At 45.1% G+C, this 17389-nt stretch overlaps 2 protein-coding genes across 2 annotated transcripts in view; both read right to left on the bottom strand.

Annotated features, from left to right (window-relative positions):
• The window catches only part of evplb (envoplakin b), a 49775-nt gene extending 48478 nt beyond the window's left edge, over positions 1–1297 (bottom strand). The window contains exon 1 of the mRNA XM_078284568.1: positions 1290–1297. The gene's annotated coding sequence lies outside the window, so the exon portion shown is untranslated. The remainder of the gene's footprint in view (positions 1–1289) is intronic.
• smurf2 (SMAD specific E3 ubiquitin protein ligase 2) overlaps positions 1–17389 on the bottom strand; it is a 48711-nt gene that overhangs the window by 23674 nt on the left and 7648 nt on the right. Inside the window, exons 2-3 of the mRNA XM_071912271.2 lie at positions 5385–5423; positions 3781–3889 (exon numbers count right to left, since the gene is read on the bottom strand). Coding sequence (XP_071768372.1) covers positions 3781–3889; positions 5385–5423 — 148 coding nt within the window. The remainder of the gene's footprint in view (positions 1–3780; positions 3890–5384; positions 5424–17389) is intronic.

Raw genomic sequence — 17389 nt, 5'->3', positions numbered from 1 at the left:
TGACAACAACTCTTTCACTGTTACTGTGTTGGCAAGAGTTATTATGAGTCTCAGTCAGGATGTCCCCTGCTTTGCAGGGGAGCCACACATCCGTCAGAGAGGCTACCACCAAGTCCCCACAAGGACACAGCAGGGACAAGGGGGCGGAAGAGGAAGAGGAAGGTGGCTGAGAGGGATTTTCCAGCCAGCGTCTGTGAATGTGCGACTCTGACCCTGAGTGTCTGAGTATGAGACAGAGCACCACAGGCAGACTCTGATCCTGTGAATCATTTATAATCTTCATGGCAGCCCTCCCCACATATCACCACCAGAGAGATAGAGGTGGGGGGTGGGGGGATTTGGAAAGGAGAGATATGGGGGGTAGAAAGAGAAGACATGGAGTTTTAGTTAGTCATGAGGTATGTCGACATGACCACCAACACTACGACCTTAATGCAATTATGGAAAGTGTGACAACTAGTTAAAGAAATATTTGGGTTTTGAATTTTGGTTATATTTTCCTGGAATCTGTCACGATAAACATGATATACATTTGTCCTACAAAATGTCTCTAAAATGGCTTGATGGCAAGCTTACAGCTCCTTGGCTTTAATGTTTGCCAACATCACATTTTAGGGAAACCTAAGGACATTAATATCTGGTGAAAAATGACCAACTTTAATGCAAAATGCAAAAGGTATCCCTTTAAAAGGCACAATGAGAGTATTCATACTGTGAAATGTCGAGGGTTGTCATTAGTCACATCATTTGAGGGCTATTTGCACTAAAGTACACTGTAATCTGAGTAAGTCTGTCCATCTGAAATTTTGGAAAATGTCAACTTTCAATTGCCAAACATACTGTAAGCATATGTGTAACACTACATTGATTACAATCTTCACGGCTCTCTAATCTCTGTAATTGGAGAAGCTGGGGATAAGTTACATGAAGGGAGCAACAGAAGCACCATGGGATATGACTGCACTAATGACTGGCGTCATATAATGGGGGGTGGCAACTGACATATTCAAATTAATAATCACAGTATGAAAGTTTAGATAAAAACGGGCATATTAAAGGAACATTCTGTTTCCCGCTATGCAAGTAAACAACTTAAATTTCTCTCATAATTAGAGTAAGGACAATACTTAGATTACTGTGTGAATGCAGACAGCCAAAAAATGTGAGATGGGAATGAGAGATGGCTAGATAAAACAGACAGATAGGAGACATATAAATACAATAGATGAGCCGTTATATGATTCCCTGACTGCCTGTATCAGTCTCCTACAGTACATTCTCTCTCCTCTCTCCTTTCCTTCCTGCCTGTCTGTCAGGCGAGCCCAGGGTGTGTTAAACTCACACCATGTGAACCTGTTGTGGCACATCTGCTCGGGTGGGCTGCCTCCTTCAGTCTAAAACGAATCATCCATACAGTTCGCAGAACTGCATCCCACTGTAATTATCATGCTGCTTACCAAAAGGGATATGAAACAATGGGGCTGTGAGTAAGACGTCTGGACATTTTGAGTCAATGCCAAATGCCTGTCTGGGGTGCGATCTGAGAGAGCTGCTATGAGAGCTGCTATGTCAGACAGACGTGAGGGGAGGAAAGTATTGCAATCAAACCCCAGTCATCTGGATCCCTCTCCATGTAATAAAATTCATTAGTCTGGGTAAGATTTTTAATAGCAGTCAAAGGCAATAACACACACACGCAAAACAGACAATGGGAAAATTTCATGAAAAGGGGAAAGCAGCAGAATCATAGACTCAGATGTGCTTTTTAAATATACCCTAAAATCTGGCAGAAAGAAAAACCTTACATTACACCAACATTAAGCTTCAGCACAAGGAAGGATTGTGGTGATTTTGTTCTGGTGTGGGGTGCATTGGCATAGAATCAATCCAAACATCCCAGAGAGACTCAAAAAAAGTGTAATCATTACACATGTAAAAACTGTTACATAACATGTTGTTCTCATAATATGACATATTTCTTTTTTAAATGAAAGTGGTTTCAAAGAGCATTATAAGATTTAACAATACACAGCATCTGATGCAGCCATCAATAGTGCTGTTTAACTAGAGTCACACAGAAATTCAGCTTGGATGTTAGAGGAAAGCAGATGGATGAGTGCAAGTATATGATTGAGTTTATCAACTGGGCACCACCCATCGCCGATATATCGCCGATATCTGAAGGACTTCTCAATAACCAAATATGATCCCAAGTGTTCATTTTCCAAATGTCTGAAAACACTGCATCACCATCATCACAAAGATGAAAGGCCTCAATATTCTCTCAAATCAAAATCATTATGTTAAGTGACATTTAGCATGTCCCTGTCCTCTAGGAGATGAGTGGACCAATGATGGGATGTCTGATGTCTTTATGCTAACGTTTCCTTAATTGCAACCATACCCTGTAGTTCTTAGTGCCTGTCTGCTTCATAAACTGGGAGCAGGTTGCCAGCTAGACTGTGTCTGCTATCCTTGGCATGCCGGCCACATCCTGCAACAATGCTGAGAGGTCAGAGTTCATGGGACAGTCTGCTGGCTTGAACTGACCACTGAAACCAAGGCCCTGAGCAGACACATACACACACACACACACACAAACAGGATTTCAACACCCTCACATGAGCACATACAACAAATGGAAACAAAGAGTCACTGCCAGCAGGCTTTAACGCAGTTGGCTGTATTCTGAACACCAGGTGTTACAGGCCCGATTTAATAAGTGTGAGCCAGCCAGCCAGCTAGCTAGGCTGCTCTCAGTCAATTAAGACTTGTCTCCTCTCCAACACACCACCTGAGAGTCCTTCTGCTGGCCAGGGGAGTAAACACTGACACACAGTGAAGGGGGCACAGGGATGTTTAACTCATCACTGGCATAGAAACACTCCTGCAGTTTCCACATAAAGTCCAGTCAGCTAGGATTGCTGGCTCTTGGGACAGATTAGAGCAGGGAAGCTCCAGTGAGACACAGATCCATGTTCTCCTATCCATCAACCTGAGTCCACTCTACTCCTGCTCCGTCTCTGAGGTGTGCGTGAGTGCGCGTGTCTGTTTCCCTCTTGTCAAACGTGACATGAACAGCTAATTAAACAGCCATGTAGGGAGAGGGTCCCGTATCCTGAGCAACCAAACAAACGGAGACATGTGCTTCCTCTTGCTGTTGGCTACGCATGACGGTTGGATAAACACCGGGCAAATACTGGAAACTTTCACTCTCACTTTTTCACTTGTGCTTTCTTTCTCTCTCTCTATTTTTTTTTCCAGGTTACTTTCACAGGACAAGCCATCTGTGGGAAAGGCAATAAGGGTACAACAAGACATGCACGTGTTTCAGTCAATGGGGGAAAATACTATTGGAGATGCCCCTCCTTCTCTGTGCTTTAAATGCTGTTCCAAGGAACATTTTTAGACTGTGTTTGCTGGCTCTGTAATATTATGTAATTTTGGGTGTCTAGATAAGTGAGAGGCCAGATGTAAACAAGGGTTACTGTTCAGGCCGTTTTAATGGCAAACTCTGACACTTTTCAGTGTGCTCACTTAGCAAAGTTAAATAAAGAAAGAAGTAAAGATTGCAAAGACCTTATAATAGCCCAGGCAGGGCACAGAGCAGATAGATGTGGTGGTACAAGCTGCTGTTAGTACTGGGCTAAAGACTTTGAGTAGGTGGGAGGTATTCTCATGAACCAAGAATGAATTTAATATTTTGTCTGTCTAAACAGATGTCAGAAGTGATTGCATGAGAGGGGTCGTAAAAATGTTCTGGCAGATGAAGGGACTCACAGGTCGTAGTGTTGATTCCACTTGGGGTCGAGTGTGTTCCTCACAGTGTCTGTAGAGTGGCATTGTCCTGAACCGTCCACAACCACCTTGGCAAAGGGATCAGGGAGGCCTGCAGAGAGAGAAGAAGACAGAGCAATAAAACCACACTCAGTCTCAGCCAAACCAACCAAGGCAAAACAACACAGAACTGCACTTTGATTAATAACAGTTTGAAAGGCCACGAATGACAACATTTGATAACAGTGTTAGCTTGAGCTTTCCGTGTGACAGGTGGAGATGAGTACAACTGACCCTGATGCCTTGGTCTCTTTAACACTTAACTGGGTTTCCACTACAGGACCAAGCAAGTAGCCATAGCTTACTCATGTATTTCATTAAATTTTCCCCAAACTTTTAGCATCTTGTTTCCAACAGAGATGCTATGGCGCAGCTTTAGATAACCGAAGAGTGCATTTAATCCTTTGTTAGCAACGTGTTAAATTGGGCCTGGCTTTAGACAGCCCTGATTGGCCCTGCTGTGGAAAAGCAGCACCTGATAGGTGGGACCCGTCGGGTAACATTTACCCGGCTGCATATGATGTAGATGTGGTAGAAGAAGGCACGCTAATTGGCACTAACAGAGCAGCATGTGCACTACACAGACACATGAGCACCATACGGATTGTGTGCACAAACAAGGACACACTCAGACGCCTTCTTCTATGGCTTTGGTGCCGCTCTACACCCACTCAATAACTGAATGTTTGCTCAGCTCCTGAGCGCTGGAATGGGAGGAATGGACACCACAGAAACCACCTGAGTGAGCGTAAGACCTTTACATGCTCACTCACCATGACAGCCTGACCCAAACACACCAAAACACTCACAAAACTATAGACACCTACCTACGAGTTCCTAGGTCTCTTGAGTTAAAAATGAACTGTCTGGCTTATGCTAAGTAATTATGGAAAAGTTGGTTATATTTTTTAATGTATAGCCACATACGTCTGGCTGAAGAAAGAAGAAAGAGGAACAGGGAAGCCAATGTTAAAATGAAACAAAGCCTCAAGCAAAGGCCTTTAGTGCTCAACTGTCATTACGTTTTCATAAACGAGCATAAAGAGCAAGTGTGACCAGTAATAACAATGTACCAACACTCATTCAATAACATTCATATGACTTCAGTGTGTCTTTTGTGTCATACCCAATGTGCTATTCTCCAAGGGACAGAATTAACGTTATTATACATTGGTCAGGAATTAAATTGGAATAATTTGTAGTGGACCACATGTATAACGTTTCATGGTGATGGTTATGGTTATGAAAACAATACTCTCCTACCTCCCCAAGGACACATGTGGTAACCCATCCACATCTGTTGCCATGGCTAAATAAGTAGGTTCTAGTGTGTTGTTGAAGGGTACCAGCAGCTCACAGCGGGCACTTTCTTATCAGCCCAAAACTGGCCCACATTTCTCATCTCTCACGGGGGTCTTCTTATCTCACAGTGCATACTTCAAAGACCCACAAACCAAAAACTGAAACTTATACCATTTAGCAAAGTAAACACGGTGCCAAAAGCAATATGGGTTTATCATAGACAGTTTTCATTGGGATTTACTTACGGAAGAAGTCCTTCTTCACCAGGTTTTTGGCGCAGAGGACTGAAAGAGAGAAAGAAGAGGGCAAGCGTTAGCTTAAAATCACACACAGAAAACTCGTAAACATCAGGCTTCAACAGTAACATTTTTGCTAAAGAGCAACACAATTTAGCAACATAGGAATACAATTTATCTGATCTGTGAAAATAACTTAAAATCTGTAACGCTAACCCATCTCAAATAGCTCATGTACTCCTTTTTCACTTTCCTCGGAAGCATTAATTTATTTTAGGAGCGTATGCTAGCTAAATGGTAGCAATGTAAGGATTACTGTTTGAAATGACTTGTCTGGTCCAGGATTCATGTGGGAAAATACTGTGCAGATAACATGATGAACCTCTACAATTCAGGCATGAGTCACAAACACAGACCAACTTTTGATACAGATTACACAATATGTCTCGTCCCACAGATTGGATTGCATTTATACAGCATGACATTGACACATGACCACATTGTTTGCCACAACATACCATCAATTACAGCAGTAGTAGCTATTCCTTGGCTGTAGGCTTACAAGCTAGATAGTGTACTGTTAGATCAGTATGTTCTTTTGGCAAGTGACTGGCATTCTTCAACAACTCGATGTCACTTGAAGCCTTACAGCATTGCACAATTGTTGTATCATTAGAATAGAAAAATGAAATTATAATTGCTGAAGGAGGGGATGAATTCTCTCCATCTGTCCACCCTCCACCCCCTCCCCTCACTCCCGTCCCACACCAGCCAGCCTGCAGCAGAGCAGTTGATCCTGCAGATCCCCTCTGAGAGCCATGGAGGCGGTTGCTGAGGTGATGAGGCAGAGCCACTTACACCCTCCTCCTCTACTGCTGCCTGTCTGTCTGTGTGGATGGATGAGGAAGCTCAGTCACCACCTGGGCGTCTGGAGTTACAGTTACAGCCAGTGAGTCAGGCACATGGAAATACAGTCTCGGCTTAGCTTCTTTCTGTGGTAAAGTCCTCTGTGAAACAGCCACTAATTGGGGTGAATTCTGAATGCCCTATTTCATTGGTTTGGTTTGAATTTATTAAAACGCTGCATTTTCAGCTCTCTTGGTGCTAACTGGTTATCACGGCAAAGGCCTATTTTCCTTTACTTGTACTAACCAAGTTATGTGCCTCCTTGGAAGTTTAATTCCACTCTTTTGGTCCTGCAGTAACTCAAATCATTCTCAAAGAAATCAGATTAGATAACTTCAGACTATGCAAATCCAAGAAAGGAGTATTTATTGGCAAAAGACAATTTGGTCCATCTTATAACTAGACCATTTTGGTCTAGCAGCTAGTCTGGGTTTATTCCCTATCTGTATAACTGGACCAGTAAATTTTGAGCCATAAAGGTAACCACTATCTCACTAGTTAGTCTTAATAAATTCTTCAACTATCCACAATTCTACCCCCTATTTGTACCAGCCCCAGTTTCAATCAAATAATAGCGATTTGGTCTACAGACGACAGCTGCAGTGTGACAGGCATCATGCCGCCATGTGAGCCCATTTCACACCTTTCATGGGCGAAATCTGCCTCATGTCTAGCAGGCCCCAGGGCGGGTTGTATGTGCCTTTTCTCCCTCACTCTATGGGGGCTAGCCTGCCTAATGCTCTCACGTGCAGGTGAGAGTGCTCAGACTTTACTTTGCTAACACAAATAGACAAAGGCACACCCATAGTGGCAGACTGCAGCTTAAGCCATTCAATCTGCAGCCGCTGCCTATTCATCTGCCCCTCCATCCCATGCCACACACACTCAGACACACACACCACATGAAATATTACCAGGCTCCTGAATCAATTTAGGTCTGAGCTGAAACAATGCTGCCCACTAGGAACGGGAGGGAAGCGGACGCACCATCTAAGTGCTGTGTCAACAAAATTAAACACACAAATCACCAGCCGCAGTGTGGAACGTACCAACATCTACATATGCATGGTGTTTACAGATACACAAGGCGCACACACACAGGGTCGAGGGTTTAATGAGAAGAACACCATTAAAAGACGGAGGGAGGGGTGAAAACAGACGACTAAACTGGATCTAAACCCTCTTGGGGGGCGGAGAACATGCTCGACAGACGAGGAAGAATTTCTTTCCGCAAACATCCCTGGGAATGTGTTACGTTCCAGTGAAACCCACCTCATTTCTCAAACATCTGGTATGCATCTCTTTCAGTCGCTCTCTTCCTCAACACACAGGCGTGCGTGCACACACACACACACACACACACACGCCCCTGAGAGACTGTTCAACACCTCGCTCCCCACTCCAACTCCAGTGATCTAATTAATTATTAACAGGCACAGAGAATAGAGTGCGTGTGTGTGTGCGCTGGGAGGCTTTAAAGCAGGCTAAGGAAGGTGGAGAGTGGTGGAGTAAGGGAACAGGTGACAGTGTTCTTTGTGTTCCCACAATGCTTTGTGCCCCCCTGCCAGTGACTTTATTTATATGGCAAGGAGGTGGTCTCTTTTATATCGAACAGTGCTGGCTGTGCGACGTAAAACGCGACAAAAAGCTTGATGTTGTTTCCAGAGAATGAAAGAATCCATCAAGGACTATGTTCCCCAATCTGGAAGTCACAATGCAATAAACCCACATGAGGTGAACAGCTAACTGTTCACTGTATAACTGGGCAGTGACATATGACTCTATAGTAAGGTAAGGCAGTGGCAAAATCTACAGCCGTATTCCAGACTGGGATGAAGACATGACAATAAAGACAAAACGAGACCCACGGCAGGATACGGCAAGCGTCTGTCTGTCTGACTGAGGTACAGAGAGGACATGGCGAGCACAATGGCAAAACCAAGCTAAGCCTATATAATAACCCTCTGGACTGAGTGAGCAGACCCTCCAGTGAGTACGTACACAGACCTCAACTAGCCACACAGCAGGAAGGCAACACTACAATTATACCTATATAGGCTGCATATGAAAACATACAAGGGGCCCGAATTACAGCCGAAAACAGAAAACGGAGACAAAACCGCTGGAATGGTAGAGGCGGGGAGACAATGGCAGCGCAGAAGCCAATTAGGAGTCTGAGACCACAGAGCATGGAGAAGGAGAGCGCAAGGGCAGCAATCAGAACGCAGTGGAATCCAACCATCAGACTGCAGTCCTCATTACACACTGACAGAACTATCAGACAGACAATAGCCTGCTGCTGATCTCTCAAGCAAAGCATAAACAGTGATTATAAAACGTGACGGTGACGTACACAGACTTCTAAAGTGGCCTTTATTTTGCAGATGTCTGACTCCACGTGGACGACCGTAAGCCAATTTATTTTGCTAATATTCTGGTTTTACGATTTACAGAAAAAAACAAAACAATCTGCGGTCCAGTCATTTCCACTCTAAAGAGTAAAAAAATCAGTTGCTGAGATGACCAGACTGGCCAGATAATGTGAGAGCCAACAAACAGCAGGAACGGGAACTTGGTGGTCTGAAAGGCTTACCCTTCTGATGGACAGACATGTAGATGCAAGCACACACACACACATACATACACCAGCCTGAAATGAACTTGCCAGACGACACAGTCTCACACCCACAGCTATGTGACCGCCCATGAGGCCGCGTGAGTGGAGCAGAGGTGAATTCATCCTTCAAAAAGAAATGATTTATTTGGGGAGTTAGATATGTCGTTTTGTGGTACGCTGCACACAAACTTTTAAAAATTGTTCACCTGCCTCCTGGTAAACACATGGTGCATTGCTGCCAGTGCCAATTCACACCACCTTTTCACATCAATAAGAACCTGTCCATTCAGCTACATGGAAGAAGGGTCCTTCTTTTCTTGAACTACGGCAGTTTCCCAGTGACTGGACAAAATGTGGAATTGCCCAAGTCACACATCAAAAAAGAAAAAAATAAGGATCAATAGTTGAACTGAGCAAGCCACTACTTTTAGTCAGACTAACGGCTTCAATGAGAATCTCAGCGAAGTCTCTCTCTCAGATAGAAATTCAGTGTTTGATACTGATGAGTTTTTGAGAACCCAAGGAGTTCTCAGATCTCTAACATGAAGGGTGGGCTGGGTTTATGGGACGCTTGGTTTGAGTTGTCATGTTGCCCTCTGTGACTGAGTTGGCCTCATTTAGGTTTGGCGGAGCTTCTCCGGGGTTTTTGCTTCCTGCATTCTGACTAACCTCTTGGCTCTCCCGTGTGTATAAATCTGAATTTCTAACACACCTCCAGCTTTCAGAAGTCGCCCTAATGATGTTGCTTTAATTTTAACCATGACGCTCCAAATTTACCAAGCAGCTTCTAAAAAAGAGAGGAGTAGAGAGAGGGGCTCTGAATGTAGGGCAGGCAGGGGGGGTGGAAGCTGTAGGGGAGGAAACAAAGAAATAAGAAGCTTAATGATTGCTGATCCAATGATGAGAAAACTACAGGCAGTGGCACAAAAATATTTCTATGCCACCATATTAAGTTCATGACTGGGTAATAGCCACAGTGCGTTTGGCTAGACCTACAAACTTCGTCACAGAACCACAGGAACTTTGAAGCTCTTGCAGAGATATATCATCAGCGGCTAAATGATCTAACATACAGAAAGTGCCATTAAATTTTCTTCCCAACGCGACAGCTTTGTATAATGACATTAAGTCAAGTGGCTGTGCCTATTCACCCGCCAGCACGCAGAATTCCCCAAAATTTATGCTGTTATGGGAACCGGGGTCCTGATGACAGGAGCCTTCCCCAAGAAAAGGAAGCGGGCGAGCTTGCACCTACAGGGCAGCATCGTAAATTTGGTTTTTATTGGTCACCCTGGACGTGCTTTCTCATGCTCGCACACTGACAAATATATGCGCTCTCTCTCCTGGTATATACAAATCGAAGAGGGAGGCACATACATAACCACACACACGCAAGCCCACAAAGTGATGGACACACATACACACGGCCCTAAAACAAGAAATCCTGGGAAAAGTAGGAACGTAAAACCCCTTATTTCAGACGCCAGCTAAAATCACATCATTTCTTTTCCATGTCTGCGTTAAACAAAATGCTGTTTTCGGGGAGTGGCAATTTTTAGCGCAACCAAATGATGTAGCTGGTTGCCAAAATGAATAAGGGGTGAGGGGGTTAGATAGGAGAACTGGAGAGCCCAGCGGCAGAACTGAGGACCTAGCCTCTATAAAAAGAACGTCTGAGTGACGAACCGAACGGAATCCACTTCTTCATTATTCCTGTACAGGGGGAAAATATCACCCTGTGCCCATGATAAACATGCCATTAAAACCACTGCGGCACAAACTCATTTTCCAAACATTTCTCACTTTGCCTCTCCCTCGGCCCGTCCACAGACCCCGCACCCCTCCTTTAGAGAGACGGTCGCATACTTTCTCTCTCATTCCCGCTCACAAAAACACATACACAGACACACACTCCGGAAAAAACATCACATAACCCCTCTGCATCTCAGCTCATCTAAAATCCTCTGTCGTCATAGCGACGGCAAGTATCGAGGCAAAGCTGAGAGAAGGGTCCCTCTGTGTCGCCTGTGTTTCTCATTCCGGTCGCACTGCCTTCCCTGACTGCCTCGCACAGCCAAGGACTGCAGCGCTGACTGATGGCGGTGGGGAGGGGGAGGGGAGAGAGAGACGGAGAGACCAAGACACAGAGACAGAGAGGATGAGCACTACTGAGTATGGACATTTAAAATGACAATAAACAAAAGGGACGGAACTGACTGACATACACAGTAAAAAGAGAGGCATCTTTTCATTTACAGCCAAAGTTTACACCAGTATGGACTTTTGACAGGGTTGACGGTTAGGCCGCAGCGGCATACAGTTTTTCAGTGGCTGCTGGCCTCGTACCAGGCGGCGCATACAACGCCCTAACATCAGTCACACACTCAGGTATCTGTGCGTGTCAGTGAGTAACGACATGTGCAACAGATGTACATTACAGCTCCGACCATCCGTCTTTTCATCACCAGCTTGTCCACACATTTTCAGAGGGACGGGGGGGGGCAGGGATCACATGCAACTCCCTCCCTCTGATAAATGACCAAAACCTTTTAGGCTGAAGGCCCACTTCACTTACTGAGCACTGTTATGTTAAATGGACCATAGGAGACGGGTGAGGAATCAGAGGATGTGATGGTAGGCAGACATGCTCGCCCACACACCTAAGGTTTAAGACACATCGAAGCATTTTCATTTTAATATCCTGTTAAAAAGATGCAGCATCGCCTAACATCCACCTACAGCCTCACTCATTATCACTGGCAGGAACAAGCACATGGCAAATCCTCAATGACTAAGCTGAAACATAACCCGATGGCTCACATAAGGAGCAGGGGAGTTGTGTGTATGCTCTCGGCGGCTGCTTGGCTGACTGCAGCTTATTAGTCACATAATGGCTTTCCACATTACAGCCCAAACAGGACCACTTCCCCGAGGACAAGCAGGGAGAGCTAAACAAACACCGCACACAACTGATTATCAGCTCGGATTAGCTTAGCTCCCTCTTCTGCCAGCCTCTTTCTTAATAAAAATCAATTCCTCTGAGTGGCAACGGCAGCTCCAGGCAGGCAGAGACAGAGACCTTGGGGTAAAGTTAAAGTTCCACCTGTGGGGAGAGGATGGGCTGACTTTCTCACAGGCCGGCACACAAAGAGCCCCACTGTGCAGGCGAATCAATGAACCCCACCAGACGCAAGCCAAACACCTGGGGAGGGAGCGGTCACGTGACACGCCTGGGGGGGAAGGGGAGGGGGGCGACATCACTACGGTAGCAATCACCGGCCAAGACAAAATGGAAGAACGGCACTTCAGCTGGATCCTGCTTTTTCCCTTGTGAACAGACACATACAGATACTTTTAACAGTCACACTCTCACACAATACCACAAAGAAGCATGGGAAAAGACAAGAACACTGTGGGGAAAAGAGGGTTCACACCGCCTCTAGTCTGCTGCTCTGCGGTTAACCATTACAGTGGAGCCCATGAGGAGGAGGAAGTGGGGGTGTGGGAACGGAGAAAACTGCCCGGTAAAACTCCACCGTTCCCATCCCGGCCAAAGTCAAAACTCCGTTTCAAAACGAAGCCTAACAAAAGGAAGAGGTGGGGGGTATTTCAAAATATCAGCCTTTCTTTTGGTTCCGTGGAATCGTAACTGTGTGTGAACCTAAACAATTCTCTTCAGGCCCACTGGCTCAGGTTGACCCCACTCTGAACCTCCCTTCCTGTCCACCTGGCTCTCCAGTCCGGCGCACTGACCCAATCCCACCAGACAGTCTGACACATCTTCAGGGAACGGCGTTCTCCCGCCTCCTCAACCCACCCACCCCCCACCCCCCACCCCCCACCCTTTCCCCTGCCTGCCTGTCTGACTGGCCCTGTTTTGACTCCAGGCCCAGGACCGCGCGCTCTCATTCGCAGCATTGTTCTTCTGTAAACAAAAGGCTTCCTTTTCCCCTTTCTACTCCTCCCTACTCTCTGTGGGACATAAAACCTAAAGGGAGGGAGACAAATACACACAGAGAGAGAGAGAGAGAGAGAGAGAGAGAGAGAGAGAGAGAGAGAGAGAGAGAGAGAGAGAGAGAGAGAGAGAGAGAGAGAGAGAGAGAGAGAGAGAGAGAGAGAGAGAGAGAGAGAGAGAGAGAGAGAGAGAGGGTGGGTTGACTGACAAGTGCTGATGGTGGACCAGTTCTTTATCTGTCCTCTTGCTAATCTCTAAGCCATCTTCCTTAAGGCTTGATCAATCTCCTAGGACAGGCAAACTCCCAGTCTGTTGGGTCTTGAACATTGCCTCTATAAGCCATCTCATCGGGGCAGCATCAGAGGGAGGCTAATCTTAGCTGGCTGGAGCTTCCACTTTCACTATGGCAGCCTCACATAGGAACAGTGACATGCAGGCTTTCAGTCAGGCACAGGAAGGAAATGACGACACAGTCCATTGGGAATTAGTCCAACATCATTTTGAATTGAACCAGTGGATGTTTAGGATATTTATTATCATTGCATCCCTTCCAGATTTTCCTCTAACATCTTACACTGTCCTAGATTGGAGGAACAAGCGTTGGCGCTATGAAACTGAAAATGGTTGAAATCCAAACTGAAAATGATCGATCAATGATTCCATATCGGTTTCCTTGTTCTGATTCATGTAAGCGACTGAATGTGCCATGAAAAAGCCTTATCATCACTCCAACGCTGATGCCAGTAAAAAAAAAAGCCCTGCTTTATGGGACAGCCCAGTGCATTTGCCGCAGGGGCAACCGGACTACCCTTTCCCTGAGTGCACTCAGCTCTGCCCTGTTCCTGACAAAAGTGGGTTACTTTTTAAAGACCTGGCCACACCACTTAACTGTAGCCCTTGACTGTAGTCAGGCAGAATAGCGTGGGGAAGCAGGGTAGAATTTCAGCAACTCATTCCAACTCTTCATAGGGTGCAGGCTAACTGTGGAAATGTGGTTAGGGCAAATTGACTTGTAGGCATTGGGAACTATCCCAGCTTTGGCAGGTTTTTATATCTTAGCAAATCCACTTATGTAAATATGCAAATCTGATAAGACTTCTTCTGGTCATATAACACAGATATTAGGAGTCACTGGTAGCCGAGCGATCTGGGAACGACAAACTGCCAGGAAAATCTTCTAATGCCTGTAAACAGACCTGCAATTTCCAAGATTTAGAAAATTAGAATGGAAAAAAGTAACAAAATCTCCCCTCGCATCATTTTATACTGAAAGGAAAACAGAAAGGAACACTTAAAAAAATGAGGGGAAAAAGACCTTGATCCTCTCTTTCCAAGTTTCAAAAAATTATAGAGGCACTCAAAGACATGCTCCATCTCCATCTCCCACATGTCCTGTGTGAGGAGGGGAAAGAAGAATCTTGTCAACAACTGGGGATTGGAGAGGAAACCAGCAGTGAAATGTATTAAGAAACTCATAGTCCCTGTGACGTGCATTAAATACCGCAAAGCAAATACAGACGAATCGGATTCCCAGGACTCCCGCTACACACTTGAGGAAAGGACGTTGGGGGACATCTGTTGCATACAATCACTGTGACCAGAACCGTAAAGACACTGCACAATCAGGGGATAGAGAAAGACGGAAGAGACATAATATATCCCCCACAGGTTCTCTTAATAAAAGGATACAAGGGCCAAATGTCAGCCATGACTAAGAGAAGCCATATATCATCATACATCACACTCAGCACCTGCACGGAGAAGTGATGAGAGATCTCCTGAACACACTCTGAGGAACCAGAAACCTGTTCAGCCAGGTGGTATTGTATGTGGATGAGGTACTTTGGTTAGAGAATGATACAGCATCAAATATGTGTGATTCCCATACAATGTTAATATTTGGCCGGCCTGCTCGGATAAATTAACAGCCAGTCAAGTAAATTCTTGTTTTGGATTCATTTTGGGTGCCATGATGCATGAAGCCAGCAGTTTTAACTGATAACTAGTTTTCAAACAGTCAAGATTTAATGCTGCCAAGTGCCAAAAGCATGTTAGTGAACTACAATGTCTACAATTCATTGTGCTTATGATGCAGCGCATCTTCTCTTGTGCCGGCAAATTGAATGGAGAGACAGGACTGGGTAGGATAGAGGACAGAGGATAATCAGATGGGAGCATAATAGTCAGCTGATGTTGCAATGCCATTGGCGTATACTAGATTGAGACTTTAATGCCTGAAAAATCTGAGTTACTGGGCTCACTAAATGAAACGTCAATAACAAGTCGTCAATAGCCACCCTCCTGATGCCGCCAAATAAACTGACAACCCGTGGGAAACACTGCAGTCAATAATGTTGCAATCCTGAAAGAGCAGGACCGATATTGTTCTCTAACCAAACCAGCCTTCTAATGAAGACAAAAGGGACAGACACAAAGATGCACAATTGTAACAGTTGAGCCAAATAAGGCAGCTGAAGAGCTTATCTTCCATTGCAAAAACCTGTCTGACTGCACAGGGGGAACACAACACACACAAACACATGTGAAAGGAAAGAGGCTGGCGACATTCTTAGTGTGAGAACATTTCATCCATCTCACGTCACCTTTTCCCTCCATGATACAGCCTACTGTAATTGCATAATAAAGGAGTCCACCCCGGCTATTTTCGGCACCAAATAGAGGGAACCCATGCCACAATGGCAATTTTTAGTGGCATTTCTGTTACCCCTGCATAGTACATCACTCTCTCTTTCCACTCTGTGTGATACAACGTGCCCAATGGAGAGTCATCCAGGCGAGTAAAGTCTTCCACAGCACCATCACCGCTGCCACTAAGTGAGAAGTCAAAACAGTGAGCAGAGCACAGTTCAGGCTTCTGCAAGCTTGCACCGCTGTTGGCTGGGACCTGAGCTGTTTTGAGTGGCTGCATGGCTCTCTAAGCTCCTTGGCTCCTCTGCACTCTCTGATGTAATGGAGGAGAGCAGAGGAGAGGCCTGGGCTGAGCTGCAGAGGAGAGGGTGGATAGTACCAACCTGTTTAACAGAAGTTGAGGACCGCCACTGCCCAGCCTGGAGCTGTGCTGCTGTGTTAATCGCCAGAAATACTGCTTCGCTTTTCCCCCTCGTTTTTTCCCCCTTCCTGGGGAGTTTTGGTTTCTTAGAATGATTTCACAACTTCATCTGAGAGCAGTGTTACATCATTACCACCCGGCCATATTTTTCCTTTTTATTGCCTGCCTTGCCAATCAATGTGTTGGGCTGACTGGACCCTCAGCTGCTTCTAAGGATTAGGACAGTAATCATATCATAATCATAAAAGTTGTCCAGCTATCTATTAATGTCCTGAGAATATAAGAGCAAAATGTGGAGGATTGAGGCACATTTAGTTCTAGGCTGGGCATATAATGACTAGAGGACCTATAGGTTATCCAGATTAACACCACCAAAGAGACTGATCTATCCACTGCATACACACTCACAGGTAGACATATCCACACATGTATCCGTTTTAAAGCTATGCATTCTTGTGGGTGGTGTTCATCACCAGTAATTGTCAACATGACCTAGTCCTGATGTCTCACTGAGATACAATGGTGGTCCCATGATTAAAAACCATGAGCAAATGCCGCTGTGTGCAGGTGCTTGCCATAAACAGCTTTTACTAGGTGCTGGAAGTCATGTTTAAAGTGGGTGACACGTGTCTACAGGCCATGTGTCATGTCTGTCCCAAATTTAGCCAAGCTTCAATGAAATCATCCCTTAAGATTTCTGTTGAAAGGGTTATTATTAAGAATGTAGTTGGCCAAATCCTATCAAACCTGTGGAGTGAGACGAGTGCTGTATTAACATGTATTTGGCAGCCTTTCAAAAGACAAAAGTATAACTTAAGACAAGCTCCCAGTTTCACTCCACAGTTTAGACACCTGTAGAAACCCTATGAGTCAGATTGTGGCAATCATCACCATTAGCCAAAACCTCAGTACAGTAAATAAGCAGATCAAAGTCTTTCCCCCATAATAAAAGGGTAAGCCTTTACTGCAAGAGTAAACATTAGGCTACATCCTTGAACATTCTCAACATGACTGGCTGGAGTTTCTGTAGCATCTGCTGGAGAGCCGAAACACATGAATCATCAGGCAATTGCAGCAATTCCTCATTTGGCACAGACTCCCAGTCCTGGATGCGGAGGGCAGTTTCATAATGATTTTCCTGCTCAGCAAACCGCCACTCTTATCAACCAGACACTTACACATCACCAGGGCCAATCTCGAGAGAGACCAACAAAAGACAATGGAGGGTGGCTACCTATGGGCCTACATATTTAGGATTCTTCTACATCGAGGGCCAGAGCATTGGGGAGAAAAGAGCCAGTGTTGAAATATCACCATTTGCTTCTCTGTTCATACGCAGTCAGAGTTTTTTTTTTTTTTTACTACACAGGAATCCTTTGGTGTATTTGTTCAACTTCAGCAGAGATGCCATTTGAAATGTGATCCGGTGTGAATATAAACATCTCTCTTCTGATCCTGTCTCCTCA

Source organism: Centroberyx gerrardi, chromosome 7 (genome assembly GCF_048128805.1).
Source record: "Centroberyx gerrardi isolate f3 chromosome 7, fCenGer3.hap1.cur.20231027, whole genome shotgun sequence".
In the NCBI taxonomy this organism is placed as follows: Eukaryota; Metazoa; Chordata; class Actinopteri; order Beryciformes; family Berycidae; genus Centroberyx; species Centroberyx gerrardi.
This window is presented reverse-complemented; position numbering and strand designations above follow the sequence as displayed.